General features: G+C 36.3%; 1 protein-coding gene across 2 annotated transcripts; it reads left to right on the forward strand.

Moving 5' to 3' along the window:
* Window positions 1–12,138: 12,138 nt before the first annotated feature.
* LOC103454562 (BTB/POZ domain and ankyrin repeat-containing protein NBCL) lies at window positions 12,139–16,885 on the forward strand. Of its 2 annotated transcripts, XR_001792044.3 has the most exons (4): window positions 12,139–12,816; window positions 13,760–14,733; window positions 15,024–15,142; window positions 16,712–16,885. XR_001792044.3 is itself a non-coding variant. In XM_017337196.3 (3 exons), exons 1-3 carry the CDS (start codon window positions 12,319–12,321, stop codon window positions 15,064–15,066), a joined length of 1,515 nt encoding a protein of 504 aa, XP_017192685.1. In that variant the 5' UTR covers window positions 12,139–12,318; the 3' UTR covers window positions 15,067–15,237. The 2 variants fall into 2 exon arrangements, 1 of the variants encoding a protein (XP_017192685.1); XM_017337196.3 differs by lacking the exon at window positions 16,712–16,885 and having other exon boundaries at window positions 15,024–15,237.
* Window positions 16,886–17,044: the final 159 nt, after the last annotated feature.

Raw genomic sequence — 17,044 nt, forward strand, 5'->3', positions numbered from 1 at the left:
TGCTTATCACAGTGTTCTCAAGGCCTTTAGCAGAACTAGCATAAAGAAAGGACGATTGGCTGTGAGGTGAGGTTATGATTGATAAAGACATGTTCCCACTTTGCTGAAAAATCCTTCACTAAAAACAACGAAGGAAATCATTTCCAACCGCTCCACCCCATAATTGATGAACTGGCAAAGCAACATGGTGTAAACCTGCAATGCAGAAAGGAAGATGCAGAAAGGAAAAAGCCAGTACTTTTGATTTTGTCGACCACCAAAGAAGATGGCCACCAACAATGAAATTTTCATCATGAAAGGGAATGCATGTTCCCTGCCCATTCTTTGAGAAAGCTACGGGAAGACCCAGGAGGAAGATAAAGGTTCCTTACTTTAACATGATGTAATTTATTTTTCTTATCTTTCGGAGACATCTGTAAAAACCCCATCAAAGGGTAATATAAAAAAAAAAATTTAAAAAGGGCAAAGCCCAAAATAGCATCAACTAGGTGACCAAAAGTACGTCCAGTACTACAAAAATTATTCGGCACCCTACCGTTATTATCGCCAACCAAGTGATCAAAAATATGCCCAATACTTCAAAATTATTCGGCAACCTGCCGCTATTTCCACCAACTAGGTGATCAAAAGTACACCCAGTACTCCAAAATTATTCGGCAACCTGCCGCTATTACCACCAACCAGGTGATCAAAAGTACGCCCAATACTTCAAATTATACATGAGCATTACTCATGTCAATCATACAGAAACATTCATGAGCATTACTCATAACAATCATACATAAACATTCATGAACATCACTCATGTCAACATTCATGAGCATTACTTATATCAATCATACATAAACATTCATAAGCATTACTTATGTCAACATTCATGAGCATCATTCATGTCAATCAGCTTCAAAAGCTTCATTTACAGAGCTCCAGCTTCAAAAACTTCATTTACAAAGCTCTAGCTTCAAAAGCTTCATTTACAGAGCTCTAGCTTTAAAAGCTACATTTACAAAAGCTCTAGCTTCAAAAGCTTCATTTACAGAGCTTTAGCTTCAAAAGCTTCATTTACAGAGCTCTAGCTTCAAAGCTTCACTTGCAAAGCTTCACCTACAAAGCTTCAGTGCAGGGTATACAAATACCGCCTCCGTATAACCACCACTTCGGCCTATACATGGATTCAATTTGAAGTCTCCAGCCAACATACTCTATTGACCGAAGACTTGGGGGACTACACTATGTACCATATATTGGGCCTCAACTAGGCCTCATGAAAAATACTTGGGGGACTTAACCCATTATTTATGTATTGAGGAGCGAACCCTTATTTTATAAAAGGGACTCCCTCACTTTCATTAAAGAGCACCTATTATTCATGTACTAAAGAGCGAGCCCTTATTTTATAAAAGGGACTCCCTCACCTCCATTAGAGAGCATCGCCGCCAGCTGAGCAACCGCTTCACCGCGAGCATCACTCCTAACCCATTATTCATGTACTGAGGAGCGAGCCCTTATTCTATAAAATGGACTCCCTCACCATCATTAGAGAGTATCACCGCCTACTGAGCAACCGCCTCGTCGCGAGCATCAACTCTAGCCCATCATTTATGTATTGAGGAGTGAGCCCTTATTCTATAAAAGGGACCCCCTCACCTTCAACGCCACAAGCCGAGCCAACCAAGGCAACATAAGCCACAAGCAGAGCAGCCTTGCAACATTTGCTACTTCAAGTTGAGCATCATTTCAATTTATGCACCGCCTCATATCAAGTATCAGTTCGAGACAACATCTAGCTACTTTGGCCCACACATGAACTGAATTTCAAGTCTCCAGTCAAAAGACTCTCTTGACTGAAGACTTGGGGGACTACTGTTTATACCATATTTAAGGCCTCCGTATTTAGATCTCGTACAAATACTTGGGGGACTTAAGTGTAACTATGTAATAAAGGAAGGGGCAAATATGTAATAAGTGAGAAGCCCTTATTCTATAAAAAGACCCCTCACCCTCACAATTAGAGAATGCCATTTCTGAAGCCTTCTCACCCCTCCCACATCCCCCCTCATATTCAGAGGTTCTCTCCCTCACCTCCCAGATAAATACAATAATCAGTGTGGATGTAGCCCAAATATTGGGGTGAACCACGATACATCTTGTGTGATTTACATTTCTTGCAGATTCACGGTCAGATTTACGTTGTTCCAAGATCCCTCCGATTTTGTGCATCAACAGAAATAAATTAATTGAATCGGTCACATGCATAAATATAATTCCATTCATTCAATAATCAATTTGAGAAATAATATCCATAATTCAAAACAAACCAAAAACCAAACAAATAATTCTAAAGTCTTAGAAAAATTGTCCAAAAATTAAACCATAAACCTAAAAGTTTGGTTTTTTTTTTTGGGGGGGGGGGGGGCTTTGGCCACTAGGGGTGCAAAACACCTTAACATGTCTTTAGAAAAATAAAAAATTATTCTTCTATAAGAGCCGATGCCTCTAGAGTTATAGTATCTTCGGGAAGTTCTACAAGCACAAAGTTAAACTCACGATGGGAATGATACTTGGCAATAGCCTTGGGGTTAGCTCGGCCTACGCATTACCAATGATCCTTTGATCCACAGCGATAGCACATGTCCATTTCAGTGAAAGCTGATTGAACGGTAGCTTTTCCCTTGTTCTTGAAGTTTGGGGCCTTAGAGGCAAAGGTTGGCGCTTATGGGTCAAATTTCCTCCCTTGAGCGGGCCTTTGTTTTGTTGACCTTAGGCTCGTGGTGGGGCTTACCGCCCATTGCCACTGCCACAACGGGGTGTCTGTCAGTTATGGTTGCTAGAATTGGTCGCATACACTTCAGGCGCAGTGTTCAAGCCAATAGGTCAAGCTTGATGATTCTTCATCAAAAGCTAATTCTACTTTTCAGCGAGAAGTAAAATAGATATCAAATCCGAAAACTTGGTGAACTTTTGTGCCCTATATTTTTACTGCGAGACAATATTGGTGGCATTGAAAGTTGAATAAGTTTTCTCCAGGAGATCCTGTTCGGTTAAGTCCTTTTTACAGAACTTAAGTAGTGATCAGATTCTGCAGACTTCAGAGTTGTATTCATTCACATACTTAAATTCTTAGAAGCATAAATACTGCCAATCGTGTCTTGCTTTAGGCAAATATATGTCTTTCCGGTGATCGAAATGATCGACCAGAGCGAGCTAGAGGGTAAGTGGAACCTCCTCTGTGAGTTACTCAGTTTGCAGTGCATCATGGATGTGTCTGCGAATAAAGATCATATAAGTAGCTTTCTGAGCTTTATCAACGGGTTTATCGTCGGTTGATTCCTTGATAGTAGCTCGAAGACTCTTTGTAATAAGGTGGAGCTTCACGTCTTGAACCCACTTCAGGTAGTTTCTTCCAAAGACTTCCAAAGCGGTGAAATCAAGCTTGTTCAAGTTGGACATGTCCCTAAACAGAGGGTACAACAAAATGTGGGCTATATGGAAAGCCATAGACATGTATTGGTTTAATTTAAGCATGAAAGTTATGGGTTTCATGTGGTAAGTTTTGAATGAAAACTTCGGGTTTCTAAGGCACTAAATTCGAAACTACAATTTTGATTTAGTTATGAACGTTTAGTTCATATATAGAGATACCTGCAAGTAGGGGTGGATTTTTTTGTCAAATTACCATGCCAACCGAATTGTCAACCGTGCCATACCGATTTTGTGCCAAATTTTTTGTACCAATCGGTAATAGTACGGTATTGTACCGTACCGAAATTTCATGGTACGGTATTGGTAATGGATACCATTACCACGGTATTACCGTACCATACCGAAAATACAATATAATTTATAATTTATAATTTATATAATACATAATTATATAACACATATTTATAATATTCCAATAATTTGAAAATAAAACCCTACTTATATTAGCATTGTTGTTGGTGACTTTGATCTCTTAAAATTGTGGAAATCAAACACAAAAGAGTTCCTAATTCTTTCACAAATAGCCAAAATATCTTTGTAACCCCCACTTCTACTGTTGCTAGTGAAAATGCATTTAGTCTAGGGAGGAGGGTTGTGAACCCTTTTAGGGTATCCTTGACTCCTAAAATAATGGAGGCACTAGTGTGTACTAGTGGTTGGCTTAGGGCAGGTGAAGTAAACTTCTACAAGGACTAACGGAAGATATGCTTCAATTTTACAAGGAAATAGAAGAAGAGAAAACAAGAAAGATATGCTTTATTTTTTTTAGTAAATTTGTTATTAAATGGTTTTCAACTTTAATTCTTCTTGCTACTAATTAATATGTTTTCTTTGTTTGTAATGTAGGCTTGACACAAACTCAATCTTCTACAAGTTCAATGCCTCCTCCAAAAGCTTCGACATCTCAAGCTTGAATAATTGATCAATGAATTCTCCTTTTTGAAGTTTACTTCCAATTTTCATTTGGTTTGAAACTTTAATTTCTATTTGGATTGTTAACTTCTATTTGTTTTGGTTCGTAACTTCTATTTGGATTGTAAGCTTAATTTTCATGATGAATCTTGATGCTTCATTTGAATTATTATGTGTGTGAATTGTGAATGATGAATAATAGATGAATTTAATCTATAATGTATGAGATAAAAAACAAAAACATATTTTGTCCCAAAACAAAATGGCAATTACCATTGTCATACCATGCCAACCAAACTTTTGGCAATACCGAACTTCAGTATACCGAAAGTTTGGTATGGTAATTGGTACAAGTGTTTTGGTACGGTAACCGTACCGAACCCACCCCTACCTGCAAGAACACATATTACAATATACAATAAAGTGTAGTGGGTTTGTGGATTGCTTCAGGAACCCAAGTGTGAGTGCTTTAGGACTACGAAAAATAGTCAACGGTTCAAAGAAAAGGAATATTTTATTGAATTGTTAATTGCCAAAAAGTGAACTTCAGGCCAATAATTTTGGATTAATTGTCAGATTAATGGACTGCTAGTCACTTTGATTGTAGAAGCAAAAATAATTATAACATTCGAGTTACAATTATAGAGAATGCCCAAAAAGATAACATTGATTTGAAAAACCATATCCCAATTACGGTGGGCATAGGTGCCGTGAGTAGGGCAAAGCCCTAAAGGGCATATTGGGCCTCGGGTGGCTGCGAAGCAGCCCAAACATGGTTACAGGCCACGGGTTATGTGTCTAGGTTTAGCCCAGCAAAGCTAGCTTTGGTTTTAGGCCGATCAAGGCAAGCCCAGCCTCATGGGCTGGCTTATGATGATCATGGGCCGAGACTATTGGCAAGCCCAACAAGTAAAACTTGTTGAAGGTGGGCCGGGTCAAAGGAACAAGCCCATCAAGCTTCAGGCATGCTGGTGTGGGTTGGGGCTTTAAGCCCGTTTGCAATTCAACTCAGGCCTAGGTCTGGTTGCAGTTTAATGGTAGCAAGCCCAAAAGGCTGCTGTGATTTGTCCAAGGTGTCGAAAATGACATTGTTCTAAGGGTTTTCTCCATGCGACTGGGCTGCAGGCCAGCTCAGTGGTTCGGTGGTGGTGGCACAGTGGTGCGACGATGGTGCCGTATAAATCCCAGTTTTTTTCTTCTTTTTTTTTTCTTTCAAATTGGTTCTAAATTATTTGCTATGCTTTAACTCACAAATTCCACATATCATAATTACGTATTGCATGAACAAGTATATATATTGACAAAATATATGAACATATATACAATATATATAATTGAAAGGAAAATATATAGGGCATCATGGGGAATGTTTTCATGCTTCAAGGTTTTTTCAAATATCTTAATTTATTTTAGAAGAACCTGATTGGCAAAAAATTATTGAAAGCGTTTCGATGTTGTAGAAGAGAGCCTTCTCCACGATCCTTCAGTTCCTTAGCTTCTGGCAAGAGTGTGCTGATAATGTGTTGTAGGCCTATTTGACTGAAGTGTATTTAGGACAAAGAGGGAGAAGGGCCGGCAACAACAGAGAGAGAAGAGAGAGATGTAATTATGAGGTGTGTGTTGTATCACCCCATTTTTCCTTTATTTATAGTAGTAGAGAAGGTGTAATCCTTACCCTAATAGGTTTACAACTTTAATAGGAATTAAACTACTAAAGGGAATATACAAGATACTCCTAGATACACTAGGATTTACACAATCACATTCCTAATCCAATAGGATTACAGCATATTTGACAATTTATCTCTAGATACTTTTTTTTTGTTAGCGGGAAATTTGAAGTGTGGCGTGGGGATAACAGTTTAATGAATATTATGGCTTTAATTTACTTAATTATAGAGGTCACTTGGATATAATATATATTGAAAATAAGATGGATAATATGTCTTCTTTCCTTTCCTTCCAACGTTTTTATGCAAATGGCAATCATTATCATAAACAAGGTATATAAAATGATCCAAAGACAAAGTTAACACCAACAAAAGATATGGATCAGCCGAACAACAAAATGAAAGGCCTAAAACAAGGATTTAGACTGAAAACCGAACAAATTCTTGGAGCCCTAACTACTCCTCAGTCGTAAGAACCACCGCCACTGCCACCAGCAACCAAGGAAGAGGTAAAGAGCAAGCCTCGACCAGAAATCTGTAGAGGATGGGTTTGGAGCTTTGTACTCGAGCCAACTTGCGTCATTCTCAACAGATCAAGGCAAGGTCAAAATTGACCTTCGATCCTCCTGACAAACCACCGTAGACTCCAAGTCTACAAGTGTGGAAGAGTGGGGGATGAACACCAACAACAATCTAAGAGCATCTCCAATGGAAGTCCCTATTTAGACCACCATTTTTTAGTACTCATTTAAGGATTAAAAGGGAATCTTTGTGTCCCTAAAGGAATATTGCCTCCAATAGTAGAGTCCTTATAGTATAATCTAAATTTGAAGTTCTTAAAGTGTTAAAAGCAAAATCTTCATCAAAATTGTGGGTATCGTTTTCCACTCAAGGTACCCATTTTTTTTGTTTATGTGAACCATTTTCTAATTAATTAAAAGCATTCAAATGAAAAGCATTAAAAACTACAATCAAGATTGTGAGCCCCTCTCAAGTTTGTCTCTATACAGTCTCTATATGTGAGGACATACACTATGTATCCAGTGAGTCCCTATACTTTAAGGACTCACTTTCCGATCCATTGAAGATTCATTTTGTCCCCATATTTGTTTATACCCATTTTATACGGTGGTTGTCCCTTTTAGGGATTCCATTGGAGTGAACATAGGGTGAAAATTTTAGGGCATGAGATCTGATGGATGAAAAAAGGGGAAGAGGCAACACTACAAGAAAAGTGATTATTAAGTGCGGTCAACTAGGGGCAAATGGAAGAACTCGCCTCTATTAATAAGATATTAGATGCGAAAATATTATTTGCCCTTATTAGTTTTATACCAGCCCTTAATATGGGAACAATTTCCAGCTGTTAATTTCAATAACTAGTAGGGGGAAACAACCGTCCCTAATATATTTTTTTTATTTTTCTTTTACATTCCGCCAATATTGTCATTAAGATTTAATTATTTAACACCCTAACCCTAATCCTCACTATTGCATTATGACTCGCCACTTTCTCTAACTGTTTGTTTTTTTATTTTATTTTAATTTGTATCGCTTAAATATATCAACACCTAACCCTATGGCAATGATAAGGGAACGAGGTGGAGGAAGAAGGGAATTGACAGATTGAGATTGAGGGCGGAGAAAAACAAAAACAAGAAAAAAACCACAAAAAAGACATATCACCTTATGTTATGCAGATTGGGCTCGATGCTTTGACACTCGACATCAGTTACCGGGTACTAGATATTTCTAGGAAAGTCATTGGTCTCTTGGAAAACCAAGAAACAAGTTACCATATTACGTTCAAGCACAAAAGCGGAATATCGTTCCATGGCATCCACATGCTGTGAAATAATTTGGTTGAAATCCATCTTGAATGATTTGGGCATTCTGCATTTATACCCTATCAAATTATATTGTGATAGCCAGGCCGCATTTCACATTGCTTCAAATCCCATCATCTTCATGAACGGATCAAGCACATAGAAACCCTCTGTCATCTTATACGTGAAACAGCTCACATATCAACATCCCAAACCAGTAGACATGTTCACAAAGCCACCTGGACTCTCAAAATTTACTATCTTATTTGGCAAGTTGGTAACATCAACATACATTCCAACTTGAGGGCGAGTGTTGAGAAAAAGAAATGATTTCTGTGATTGATCCTCTGACTATTTGCATATACGTTTGCTTCCATAATTGTAGGAATACATGCTGACTTACAGGATCTAGATTGTTTCCCGTATTTTATAAATCCTTGTACCAGTATAATGAAATATACACATTCAACTTTATATATTTTAGTTCATTATTTAACAGAATAAACAATACTTAAAACCTAAGTATGTAGTCATAATGTGGGGACCAAACCAATTCTATTACATAAGAACGTTATTACTTAGCAGAGGTGTTAGAAAATTAGTTATCCTGAATGAAAGATAAATAGATATGAAGAATTACCTTAGTAATTAATGAAGCATGTCAATTTCTAAGATATAATGAAAAATTAAAGAGAGACACCTAATTTCTAAATGCGTATCAAAAGTTTCATGCCAATAAGCTGTTAACATACTTGAGAGCTAGAGACATTTTGGCTTCGACAATAAGGTGTCCATACAAACGAGATATTACATATATGTAAGCTCAAAGGCGTGGCAGCAACTCTAAATAATAAGTATTGTCCCAAAATATTTTAGTTCTTCTTGAACTTTTATTTGTAATATAATAATGCATACTTTTAGACTTATTGAAAATTACTATTCCGTGAACACAAATTTTCTTAAAATGGGATTAAAAAAATTATAACTGACTCAAGTTGGGACTCTATATAACTGATCAAGTCTATTAGCCAAACGACAGATTTTACCCTCTTGTTGAAAATGAATGACGTCGAGAGCATTTCAGATTAAAAATGCATGATAGGCATAACACATTATTGGTGTGAACAAAAGTTGGTCAAAGATATTTGATGTGTGGAGTAGTAGCATTGCTTGAGAATAAAAAAGGTTAAGATATCTTTTAAAAAATTCAATGCTTATTTCTTTCACCAAAAATGCATAAAATGCAATGCTTTTTTAATCTGTTGATTTGTTATGTAAGTTGAGTCGAGTTATGTTTACGCATGAAGCTATCCAAATGATTACTTTCTTGATCATTATTTTCAACCCATAACATTTGGTGGAATTTCAAATAGTGCAGGAAACGAAAGAAATTTGTATGACATTTCTAGCTCCTTTTTTTCTAAACTTAATTAGTTATTGAGGTTCTTACTGGATGATGTATGTAAATAACATATGTTGAAAGGACACTTGGAACTGCTTGAATGGCTGTCAAAGTCTCCCTAGCCCACATTTTCCCTTTGATTGAGAAAAAATGAAATAGTAAAAGCTTAAACAAACACCTAATTTTGTTATACATCTCCAACCAAGGACATTTGGAAAATGTGAGCCCTAAAATTCAACAAAATAATCTCTAATCAAAGAGCATTTTGCAAATGTGCTTATTTTGCGGGCACAAATGATTTTTTTCTTTTTTTCTTTTTTCTTTCTAAACAAACGATATTATCTATACTAAGGGGCTCGAGAAGTAAGTTAAGTCTCACAATGGGCTAGTAATAATGTGGTTTGAATTCTCTTTTGACGAGAGTCGCACCTAAAACGTTTCTGGTACAAGTAAAGAGAAATATCACTAGACTCTAGAAAAGTTAAAAAGTGTCGGCCCTCAAGCACTTGGGCATTTTTTTTTTCATGGAGCCCCGCTTGATGGCTTGGTGAAGAGGTGTGCAGCACATCGCCGAGCATGACTTTTCATACACCCGTGGGAATTAGCCCTCCATAGTTGTAGACGGGAAAAATTAGCGTGCTACTATTCCTAAAAAATTATATTTTAAGGGCTAAAAATGAGCCCATGACTTTTATTAGCGTTCCATGGTTGAAGATCTCCTTAGTTTTTTCAATATAAAATCATTTGTTTCATTTTGTTATTGTAAGGACTCATTTAATAATCCTTTGAGTTTTAGCTTTTAGTTTTCACTTTTAGTGCTTGAGATACGAAGAATATATGTGATAAAGGAGGAGTGAAGAAAAAACGATGTAAGAGGGAAAGAAAGAAATAAAAATAAAGAATGAAAATAAAACCTTGCAAGTGAAAACAATTTCAAATTAGTGATTTTTTGCTTTTTGGTTTCACTTTGTAAGTCTTTCAAACATATTTCTTCTCCTCTCTCATCCACAATCTTTCCTCCACTCTTCTATTTCTCTCGCACTCCCATGTATTTTTCTCATATTATGATACAAAAAGAAAACCAAAAATTAAAAAGGGATCTTTTGATATAAGCGCCTTAGTTTTGAATTTTCTAGATCAAACATCCATGCCTTTTAGTGATTTGATTAAACTTTTTTTTGTCATAATTTTAGTGCTATATGCACATTATATGGTAACAAAATTCCTATAATCTAGCATTTTGATTACACTCTCTTCCTTCAGAGATAATTGTTAAAAAAAAAAAGTTGGTTAGATTCAATTTCTTTTCACAATAATGCTACAATTTAGCAATAATTATCTACGATTTAAGATATTTTCTTTCCAAAATAGTTTAAAATATTTTTAAATCCCACAAAATCAAACGTACTGAAATAAGTTTTTCTTTTAATACGTTAAGAGAAAATAGGATTGAGAATAATATAAATGTACAAATACACAATGTGTACAAAATAAAACGTACCAAAATAAAAATAATATACCAATATTAACAATATGTATCAAATCAAACGTACCAAAATAAAATAATGCACCAATATTAACAATGTGTATCAAATCAAATGTACCAAAATTGCAAATACACGTACCAATTAATGATATTTGTAAATTCAAGCATACCCGCATATAATATATACGTAATGTATTGTACCTAATAATAATTCATCAACAACTATACTTAAAAATAAAAAAAGAAAGAAAAAGAAAACAGCAAAAAAATATCACAAAAAAAATTGAAAGGATTACACAAAGCTTTTATGTTGATCACCAACTATTTGAAAGAAAAAAAAAACCATTTGGAAAAAGAAATAATATTTTGCATAACAAAAAAAAAAAAAAACTGTTATAAAAAAAACATATCTGGAAGAAGAGAAAATATAGTTTAATTACTAATATCTCCACTAAATAAGGAAAAGTACATCATGCAGATAAAAGGATAAATTCAAAAATTGTTTTAATTTTAAAAAATATAATAATGACATGTAATTTAGCTTGAGGTGATTATTGATCAAAACACTTTAATCAAATTTTAAAAAAGTACAGATATTTAATATAAATGATATAGAAAAACTGTAGGAGATTCAAATTTTCTCAATAAAAAAATAAAAAAAACACAATTACTCGAAATGATACGACTAAATTAAAGATTATCCTCCGATTTGAAAGTGCAATTTTGCTTATAATGCTGTAGTGCATGAAAGCAACCATAGTACCATTGGCTACATCAAGTAATGTCCTACTAAGAACAATCAAAAGATTAACTGCTATAAAGGACAGTCTAAACTTTGCCTTATATGATTGAGAAAGTTAAACATCCAGAGATAATTGAGGCTAAAAGTGGTTCATTGAGGCTAAAAGTGGTTCGGACCACATTAGTCCATTAAACATCTAGCTGCAGTCAACACAAATCAGAAAAATATGATATCCTATTATTCTATTTCCCCCACTTCTATAAAAGGGTGAAAATTTTAAATCAATTTTCTGACAACTCATTTTATATTGAGGTAATTACTGTAACTAGGGTTATTGCTAATCATCCATATAAACTATATAATAAACCTTTTGCTGATTCCCTGTTCTTGCATTCCTCTCTACCCCTGACCCCTCCCCATCATTTTCTCCCCTTTCCCATCATTTTTTTTAACTAATCAATTATTTATTCTATTAATGATTTATTTTTAAATACCCCAGCCGCCCAGAACAGCCACCCAATTTGCTCTCTCTCCAAAATATCTACCAACACACACAAACACAATATCACTCCGTTGAGACAAAAGAATCTGTCAAAAAACAGTAACAGTAGAGAGAGAGTTCTTCTTCTTCATCACATCCTTCAACAACAAAACCAATTGATCCTGAAAGCAAAAAATTACAGATAAAGATGAACCCATTACTGTTTTAGCCCCTCTTTTCAACAATCCCTCCCTCTCTCTCTCAGCCCTAAAACAGTTTGTGAATAATTACCACCATATCCAAAAAGCATCATATCATGAGCAGCCTTGAAGAGTCTCTAAGATCTCTGTCCTTAGACTACTTGAATCTGCTTATCAATGGTCAAGCCTTCAGTGACGTCACCTTCAGCGTCGAGGGTCGTCTCGTCCACGCCCACAGGTGCATCCTGGCAGCCCGGAGCCTCTTCTTCAGGAAATTCTTTTGTGGGCCTGACCCACCGTTGGGTCTAGACCCCTCGGGGTCCAGGATGAGTCCCGGTGGCACATCGTCATCGTATCACCGGGGGTCAGGTAGTTCACCGCAGCAGCAGCAGGTGATACCGGTGAACTCGGTGGGGTACGAGGTGTTCTTGTTGCTGTTGCAGTTCTTGTACAGTGGACAAGTCTCGATAGTGCCTCAGAAACATGAGCCGAGGCCTAATTGTGGAGAGAGAGGGTGTTGGCACACGCATTGCACCTCCGCCGTTGATCTTGCCCTTGACACTCTTGCTGCCGCTAGATCCTTTGGTGTTGAACAACTTGCATTGCTCACTCAGGTACCACTAGTCTCTCTAACTTCTCTCTCTCTCTCTCTCTCTCCCCCCTCTCTCTCCCTCTGCTCCCCCTCTTTCTCACTTTTTCTCTGGGTTCTTCTGTGTGTGCAGTCTTATGTTAGTGCGTTTTGGGAATTTCTACAATTCTTGGGTTTTGATTTTGTATTTGGGAAGTAAAAGTTTTTCTTCTTTTTCTATTATTTTCATTTTCTTTTTGGTACTGGGATTTCTCTCTCTCTTTCTCTCTCTTTCACATCATTTGTTCTTGTTCAGTTATAATTGAAGTTGGGATCTTCCCCTTTCCAATCCCAGTTCTTTTTTCCCCTCTCAATTTGTGTTTTTATTTCCTCCATATAAAGTAGCAAAGGCTTAACTAATTTTTTTTTTCAAGCATTTGATCCAACCATACTACTTTTCTTCTATAGTAGTGTGTTAATAATCCATCGGCATCTCTCTTCTTCTTCTTCCTCTTCTTCAGGATATTATTCATGATTAAGGAGCATTACAATCTTCAATAAAAACATCCCAAAAAAATCAGGAGGTTTCTCGAACCAAAAAGACAAAAAATCCAACAAATGTTTTTTCTTCCTTCTTGATTTCATGTACCATTTCAATTTTCTTGAATTGGGTTTTTTTCCTTTCTTTTAAATGCACATAATGACTTTCTAAATTTAGATCTTGATATCCAGTCTTGTCTTTCCACAGTACACACTACAAATCTATCCCAAACATTCACTTTCCTCATTTGGTTTAACTGGATAAGCGATTACAAAATTCAAGAAAAAGACTAAAACATCCCATCACTTTATCAATACAAATATTGTTAATGTACAAAAAAATCCCAAAAGTGCATATATCTAATCTATATATCTCAACAATGAAATTCCAACTAGTAGTACCATTAACATCATTATATACAATGTCCTTGTTTTTTTGGGTTTTACAGAAGCAATTGGCTAGCATGGTGGAAAAGGCCTCCATTGACGATGTGATGAAAGTCCTATTAGCTTCCAGGAAACAAGACATGCATCAGCTTTGGACAACGTGCTCTCACCTTGTTGCCAAATCTGGCCTCCCACCAGAAGTCCTTGCCAAGCACCTCCCCATCGATATCGTGGCCAAAATCGAAGAGCTTCGTCTCAAATCCTCCATCGCCCGCCGTTCAATGATGCCTCATCACCACCATCATCACCACCATGACCTCGGGGCAGCTGCGGATCTTGAGGACCAGAAAATCCGTCGAATGAGGCGGGCATTGGACTCGTCAGATGTCGAACTTGTCAAGCTCATGGTAATGGGGGAAGGCCTAAATCTCGATGAGGCATTGGCATTACACTATGCAGTCGAAAATTGCAGCCGGGAAGTTGTGAAAGCGTTACTAGAACTTGGTGCAGCTGATGTAAACTACCCGGCTGGGCCAGCCGGCAAAACCCCGCTTCACATTGCTTCCGAAATGGTGTCTCCGGACATGGTGGCAGTCCTACTCGATCACCACGCTGACCCAAATGTCCGAACGGTCGATGGGGTTACTCCTCTGGACGTACTCCGAACCCTAACTTCAGATTTTCTATTCAAGGGGGCTGTCCCGGGACTAACCCACATTGAACCTAACAAGCTCAGACTCTGCCTTGAGCTCGTACAGTCCGCTGCTCTTGTTCTTTCACGCGAGGAAGGCAACAGCAATGCAAACAACAATCCTAATTCTTCGAATTCCACGGCGATTTACCCACCGCTAAGCGATGATCACCATAGCAGTGGCAGCAGTGGCAGCAACATTGGGAACCTTAACTTGGATTCTAGATTGGTGTATCTGAATCTTGGAGCAGCTCATCAAATGGGGTCTAGAAATATGGAGGGCCATGATCATCAAGATCATGATCATCATCATAGGGCGCAAAGTGGCTGTGACCCATCAACAATGTACCACCACTCTCACGACTACTAGTACTACGTAGCTATATTATTAGCTAATTAAGACTCGTGATCATCACTTATAATATTATTATTATTATTATTTTATATCTTTTTAATTATATGCATCCCCTCTTGGATGGCAAAGGAGAAAGAGTCGTCCAAATTCATGAAATATGATCTTATTTAGACTAAGGAGATTAATTAATCGGTAGTGGTTAATTACATGTTTTGATTTCTTCTCTTTGTTTCTTTCTATTGTCTCTGTTTTGTATGGTTGTGTCTGTATTTTTTTGTAGGGTTTTCGTTCATCTTCATATGAAATTGGAGGCATTGGGGTGAATGTTGATGAGACATTTGGAGAATCTGAGATCTTTGCTAATGCAATGCATGGGGTGGATGGAGATCGGAGACGCAGGTCAATCTTTTCTTTTCAACCTCTTTGGTTTGGGCCTGTCATCTCCTTTGTATTTATTGATCTATCTAAGTTCATCGCGTATTTATTATGCTCCATATATTTTCTTGTCCCCCACCTACCTCTCATCATCCATCTATGCATATTATATTCGCATTATTCTATATTATTTAAGTTAAAAAAAAAATCATCATTTCACGAGCTAAATCAGTATAATAATTAATTATAAAATGTTTCATATCTGACTAAATGGTTGAGGTATTATTATTTTTTAATTTAATTATGTATATAAATATGAATTGGGTATCATATGGTAGGGGTATCTTGCTAGTTTTTGTTTGTCTAAATTTTATTAATTTGTAAGGCATTGTTTGGACAAGAGTCCCTTGACACAGGGAATTTTAGGGAAATGAGCTGTCTCATCTCATCCCATTGCAAATTATGTGCAATAAGCTGTGTGAAAGAAAGTTTTGTTTAGCTGTGATTTTGGCTAATTAAATTATTTTAAAAAAGGAGGTTTGAGAACACATTGCTGTGGACAAACTGAGTGGTTGTCATGCATGAATGCAACAATTGAGTGTGACAGCACCCTACAGACTACTGGAGACTACTTAAATATGTATATGTATATATACATATTTATATATATACACACATATAATATTTTTTCCATGAAAATCTGTCCCGATTCCCTCGTTTGTAATTCTAAATTTCTAATCCACTTTTTTGTCTCCCAATACCTTACCGATTTTCTTATATATGTAGAGTTAACATGCATGCTTCCACAAAGCTTACAGCTAAAACCCTAGTTTTTTTATTGTACTATATGGCGGTGACTGGTCTCTTTCTAGATGTAGAACCCTAAATTATTTAGCTACACTGTCCTCTCTCCTGCATTGTACAGGATTCTACAGGATTCTTTGTTATATTCCTTTTGAAATAATTTTTTGGTTAATTTTTCTGTCTTTCATCAACTTCGAATTAAAAGAAACTAACGATATAATAAAGAAGAAACAGTGTTTCTTGCACTCAGTAATCTATGCCGATTTACTTGGGAAAACTGCCCTACAATACACAATAAAATCTTAATTATATTTGGTAATTTAGTAGAATAAGGAAGATAAATCATGCCTTAATCTAATTGAGAACTCGTGAGGACCAAATGCATATTAGCCACAAAATCAAAACCAACTTAAAATTTGGTTGTTAATCTGGAGTGCTATCTTCATGATATTAGGTTGTTAGCTGATCGTAGTTAAGTTTCTTTTTGTTCGTCGTTTAGGGAATATGGCAGCTCACAAGGTTGCTGCATTTACTACTCTGAATGGGAGCTCTTTTTTCTGGGATGCTTTTGGTCCGGAATTCTTGTTTAATACCCTTACAGAGGATGTAAACGTTTCTATTCATCTTTAATAATTTCTACTCTTTTGACCAAAAAAAAAAAAACTAAAAATCCTTGAACCATTGGATTACTCATTTTCTTGTTTTTGATTGATTAAGTTGTCAAATATTTTAAGCCTTTGGATCTAAACTAATATAATCATGTGGCTAATATGCATTTGGTTCATACAGGTCCTCAAAATGAAGACCTTAGGAGAGCAAGACTCACCGATCATTAGGGTTTGTCTGGTATCCTTCTTGGATTCAATTTTTTGTTTTTAAAACTATTGAGTATTAAGTAATTTAACTACATTCATTATTTTCAAAAGAAAAATTAGATCCGAGAAGAAGGATACCATACCCTTAGCTTCCTGCTTGATTCCACCATTTTAATGCATGCGTATGAATATTGGAGAACAATCTAACGATATAATGAGTGTGGAAAAAAAAAAACAAGTGATCTAATAAGTGCATATACTGATATACGAATTGACATTTGAGCTGAAGAATTCGGGCATATTTATG

This window comes from Malus domestica, chromosome 14 (genome assembly GCF_042453785.1).
Source record: "Malus domestica chromosome 14, GDT2T_hap1".
Taxonomy (NCBI): domain Eukaryota; kingdom Viridiplantae; phylum Streptophyta; class Magnoliopsida; order Rosales; family Rosaceae; genus Malus; species Malus domestica.